At 44.6% G+C, this 5,231-nt stretch overlaps 1 protein-coding gene across 1 annotated transcript; it reads right to left on the bottom strand.

The window, feature by feature from the left end:
* Positions 1-331: 331 nt before the first annotated feature.
* Positions 332-3,774, bottom strand: LOC307027183 (homeobox protein Hox-B5a-like). Its single transcript, XM_079695384.1, has 2 exons — positions 2,948-3,774; positions 332-1,592 (listed from the first exon to the last, which is right to left on the bottom strand). Exons 1-2 carry the CDS (start codon positions 3,603-3,605, stop codon positions 1,345-1,347), a joined length of 906 nt encoding a protein of 301 aa, XP_079551510.1. The 5' UTR covers positions 3,606-3,774; the 3' UTR covers positions 332-1,344.
* Between the last annotated feature and the right edge of the window lie 1,457 nt (positions 3,775-5,231).

Genomic DNA, 5,231 nt, shown 5'->3' on the forward strand with positions numbered 1-5,231 from the left:
CAAATGCACGGAAGAGTACAAGGATGTGAATTTCTGATAAAACTGGATTCGTCCAATGGTCCAGAAACCACATTGGCCTAACCAGGACCAATAACACTATCTTGGGATATTTCTAAGCCACATAGAAGTATAAATACATCTGAGAGTTTGGCTGATGAACACAGATTTGCACATGAAACATATATTATTTTCATAAATCTATAATGGCAACAAGCGCAAATGTGCGCACTTGATTTTACGCAGAACTTAAATAACGCTAAAAACGTTGGCTGGAGTAAATATCAAAGTCTTTGAAGCAGGGTGAGCCATGGCAGATTGGACGGATAGCAGCTACTTTGAATATGGGAAACTTTATTGTAGATTTTTTTTTACTCCAAGTTACAAACAAATACAAAAAGCTCATTGTCGGATTGGCAGAAAGGCTACCATCCTGTAAGGCACAGGACGGTAGCCATCTATCTTTCATGCTCACACACTCACTCACACACGCAAGCACGCATACACACGCATACTGCAAATACAAATAGCCAACTGGACATTTAAAAAATGTCAATATATATCTATATACATCATTTCAGAAACATGTGTCCAATAATTACAATAATAATACAAATAATATACAGTTACACTTTTTTGAATAATAAAGCTATGTACAACAGGGATTGTTTGTTTTTGGACACACACACACACACACACACACACACACACACACACACACACACACACACACACACACACAAACACACACACACACACACACACACACACACACACACACTGCTTCGTAAAAATAGGAGCACTCACTGACAGAGACTCAAACTAAATGCTATACACACGCTATTGACTGTAAACAACTTACAATAAGAGCTCACATGCTAACATCTCTAGGAAGCACATTTTCAAATATTAAACATCACACATAAAACGATATTCAGACATTAAACAACAGGTAGGTAGCAAGGTTGTAAGGTAGGACGTAAGTAGAAATTAGGTAGCATCCTTCATCCTTTCCTTATCTCGACTCCTCTGCTCCGGACAGATTTTATAAACGACAACATACAGGAACACTACGTTTGTGTTTTGTTTTTTTACAAGTACCACAGTCATGTTTAAGCGTTAAAACATCAAAGACCGACATGCCGGAGAAATAAAAAGTGCTGCGCTGCTGTACAGTACTAAGTTAATGTGAGGAAGTGTTTTTAAAATCTAGATTTGGAATCTGTTTGTACACGTTTCTTCATCTTCCGCACCATGGATTCTTGTGATTTTTTTTCTTCAACTTTCTGTCTGTTTTCCTGCTGTCCTTCTTTTCCCTGGTTGTGTGGATTTTTGATGGGTTCAGTTCTAGGGTTGGAAGGCGCTGCCCGCGGTGGCGAGGCTCATGCTTTTCAGTTTGTTGTCCTTCTTCCATTTCATCCTCCGGTTCTGGAACCAGATCTTGATCTGCCGCTCCGTGAGGCAGAGCGCGTGCGCGATCTCGATGCGTCGCCGCCGCGTGAGGTACCGGTTGAAGTGGAACTCCTTCTCCAGCTCGAGCGTCTGGTAGCGCGTGTAAGCCGTCCGCGCTCGTTTCCCGTCCGGGCCTGTCATATCTGAGGGTTTGGAGTGAACAAAAGGGTGTTAGAGGGCCGCGTTTGGACGCACCATAAACGGTTACCATTTAGAAATGGAAACTGACAGTGCGTGGACCAAATACCAGGAACACCTTTCAATACACTATAGTACACCCAAGTATAAAATAATACTAATAATGCCCGAAAAACACAATCTTGGCCGCCGTAAAGCTCAGTCCCTATAGTGCAGAGGAGAGACCCGGGTTCGAGTCCGAACCAGCATCATTTACGCATGTCATCCCCTCTGTCTCGCATTTTCAGCTCTGTCTCTCCAATAAAGGCACTTTAAATATATTTAAAAATACCTGTTGGCACAGCTCTGACGCAGCATTAGCCTTCACAAAGATCATGTTTTCTACATGTGTGTTGTATTGGCCTGTGCTGCATTGCAGCTACAGGTGTTAATATGATTGTTTCTCTCCCCTATACACGATACAACAGGCTGATTTAACCCACAGTTGTATAACAATGAACGTGCGTAAAAGGCACAACAACTGTGCGTAACATTGTCATTCTCGACACAAGTCTTTCTCGACACATTTTATTTCAGTAATTTCCACTCCACAGCCTGTGCTGAGAGATTTGCTTTTATTTGTCACATTACTGTTTTCTTTTCTCCATCACCCTCTCTGCCCCCTTTGTACTCCCTCTAGCTCCCTTCGGGGTTTTATTGCCCCGTCCTCTGTCTCACCTCCCTAATAAAGTTCCCACACGTAATAAAGCTTCACTTTTCAAAGGAGCAACTGTCTGCAAAGCCTTCCTGGCCTCTCTTTCTATTTCTCCCCCTTTCTTTCTATTCCCACCCGGCTGTGTCTGCGCTCCTCAGCCGGTCAGGCTTTGCTGCCCGGCTCGCCTCTCCCCTGGCAGATTTATGACACTTTTGTGGAATTTGCTAAAATAAAAAAAGAGGGAGAAAACACACAGGGGCAACCATCCGGGGTCCCTAGCTTGGACAGGAGGGAAATGCTAAAAGAATTTCACCCTGATAACCTGATACACAACTTCAGACGGTTAACCAGAGGCTGCCCTGTTAAGGTGATTTCCAAATAAGTCCAACAACATACTGACAAATCCTCTCTGATGACACCAAACTAAAAAGACAGCTTGTGCTTTACTCACGGTTCTAACCCCTTACTGACAGTCACATTATTATATTCAATTGACGCAGTGCTAAAGGCTTTGTGCGTTGCAGGAAAATAAGGGAACCGTAGCTAAACAACCAACTGCCAATGTACTCAAATCAAAGCAGCAATAAGTCTATTAGCCCAACATTATGAATAGTATCGCCCTATGATATACAGATAATGGGCTGTAAACACAAGAGCGGCATGTACCATGGTTTATGTGCAGCTTTCTCATCCAGGGGAATATTTGCGGAGGCGCCTCGCTGCCTGCCGTGCTGCCAGCGGCTGCTCCCCCCGGGCCGCCCTCCCGCCTCTGCCCGCTCCTGGGTGGCGGGTTGCCGTGGCCGGGCTGCAGCTCGTCGGTCTCTGAAGCGTCGTCCAGCTCCGTGAATTGCTGCGCCGTGCCGCCGCCGCCGCCACCGGAGGAGGAGGATGTGGAGGACAGGTTTGGAGAGCTCAAAATTCCGCTTCCTGGTTGCTCCGAACGGGGAGACGAGCTTCTGGCACCGAGTTTGTTGTCTCCACTGCCGGGTGACAGGAGGGATTCTCCCGTGGAAGCGAGGGAGCAGCTGGACTGCTGCCTGAAGCCTGTCTCCGGGGCCGGGGAGCCGAAGCCCCGGGAGTCCCCGAAGTGTCCTCCGGTGCTGGCGGAGCCGCCGCTGCTCCCCCCTCCCCGGTTGGTGACGGTCAGGTCCATGCCATTGTAGCTGTAGCCGTAAGAGCCCGGTGCATGGTGCATGTTGGTGGAGGAAGAGTCCCTGTAAGTCCCGCCGTTCATTGCGCCGCTGCCGGCTCCATAATTTAGCAGTTGATAGTCGGGGCCATTTGGGTAGCGCCCCGAGAACGAGTTTACAAAGTAAGAGCTCATTTAGGTTGTTTTAGAGAGTTGCAGGCTTACAGCTGAGTGCTAAGGGGCGCTTGATTTGTTGAATTTCTCTTGGTCGTTATAACGCGAGTACTTTCAACGATTTATGATGTATTAGTGAATTATGGCGTTGCACTGTACTTCGTTTTTAGCTATGTATGCGCCGTCCAAATATGGGGGTGGGGTGGTGTGTGTGTGTTGGATTGAGGGGTGTGTGTGTGAGCGTGTGTGTGTGTGTGTGTGGTGGGGGAGGTGAGGGGTGAGGTGAAGGAGGAGAGAGAGAGAGAGAGAGAGAGAGAGAGAGAGAGAGAGAGAGAGAGAGAGAGAGAGAGAGAGAGAGAGACAGAAAGCAGAGGGGGGAGGCGGTCACGTGCTTTTGTTGACCAGTCGTAAATTCTCACCGATGACTTTGGAGAGGTAATTCATGCTCTGAGGTTTCTAATGATGAAGGGAGGGGCGGGGTAAATCTCTCTCTCTTTCTCTCTCTCACACACACGCTTTATTCTGCTGCTGGAGGTGCTGGGGGTGAGCTCAGAGCGCCACCTACTGCAGACATAATTTATTGCACTGATTAACAAAGAGCAATAGAAGTAGAGGAACTCGAAAAAAAAAGTCTTAGAGAGGTTTTATAATATATTATCTCCCTCCCCTTTTTGTCTTCCTGTGAGTGTGTGTGGCCTAACTCAGGTGTGTCACCTGACCTTTGACCGTTTGGAATTTAGGAGCCAGTGATCATACACCATGAACTAACCTGTTAATTATAGAATATTTAACAGGGCACACACACAATTGTCAATGCTTACACCTTCAGCTGAGAAAATAGGTCCTCCGCCCATTGGCCTACAAGAAAAATAATAATAAAATACAAAATACAAAAAATTAAATCATTCAATACTACTACTACTACTACTACTACTACTACTACTACTACTACTACTACTACTACTACTACTACTACTACTTATAATAATAATAATAATAATAATAGTTAAAAAACAACTGAAGTATTTAAAATAACATTAATGTGTTAAAAGTGTAAAAGGTAATAAAATACACAAATATTTATTGCGCCACAAATGCCGAATGCATAGGCACTTTACTGCGTCATTACACACTCCTGAAGCACCAAAACATATGTGAGCAGAGGCAGTTATGCAATCAGGGCCGCGAAAGACTTCTCTACTTTTACTGAAATATATTAAATAATATAATCGATATTTACCACCATGCTGTCCACTATGTTGTCCACTATGCTGTCCAAATGAACCATATTCAATGAACAGACTATACATACTAATGTATATTTACTTTTGAAGTATTTCCTGTTCCGCATGTTGACTGCAGTAGCCTATGCATACATTCTCTCCACGTTGGATATACAAACATAATGCTGATTAAAATAATAAAGCTTTAGTCAAACAGGAAGTGTGTTGTATAGCAATAAACTGGTACAATGACTAGCCATAACTTTTACCAGAATAATTGAACCATTCCCACAGAGTCATGTCTGATAAAGAAAGTGTGATTGGCCTCTCTCTGTCTGCAGCTGCAGAGCAGGAATGTTCAACCTGATCTGTGACGTCTACACTGGATGGAAATCTGCTGATTTATGATTTGTTGATTCCCGGC

The sequence above is a fragment of the Notothenia rossii genome (assembly GCF_949606895.1).
Source record: "Notothenia rossii genome assembly, contig: scaffold_550, whole genome shotgun sequence".
Taxonomy (NCBI): Eukaryota; Metazoa; Chordata; class Actinopteri; order Perciformes; family Nototheniidae; genus Notothenia; species Notothenia rossii.

Coding starts and splice junctions, on each gene's coding strand:
- LOC307027183 (XM_079695384.1), bottom strand. CDS start 3,605: ATGAGCTCTTACTTTGTAAACTCGTTCTCGGGGCGCTACCCAAATGGC. Junction 1,593..2,947: donor AAAGCTGCACATAAACCATG/GTACATGCCGCT, acceptor CCAAACCCTCAG/ATATGACAGGCCCGGACGGG.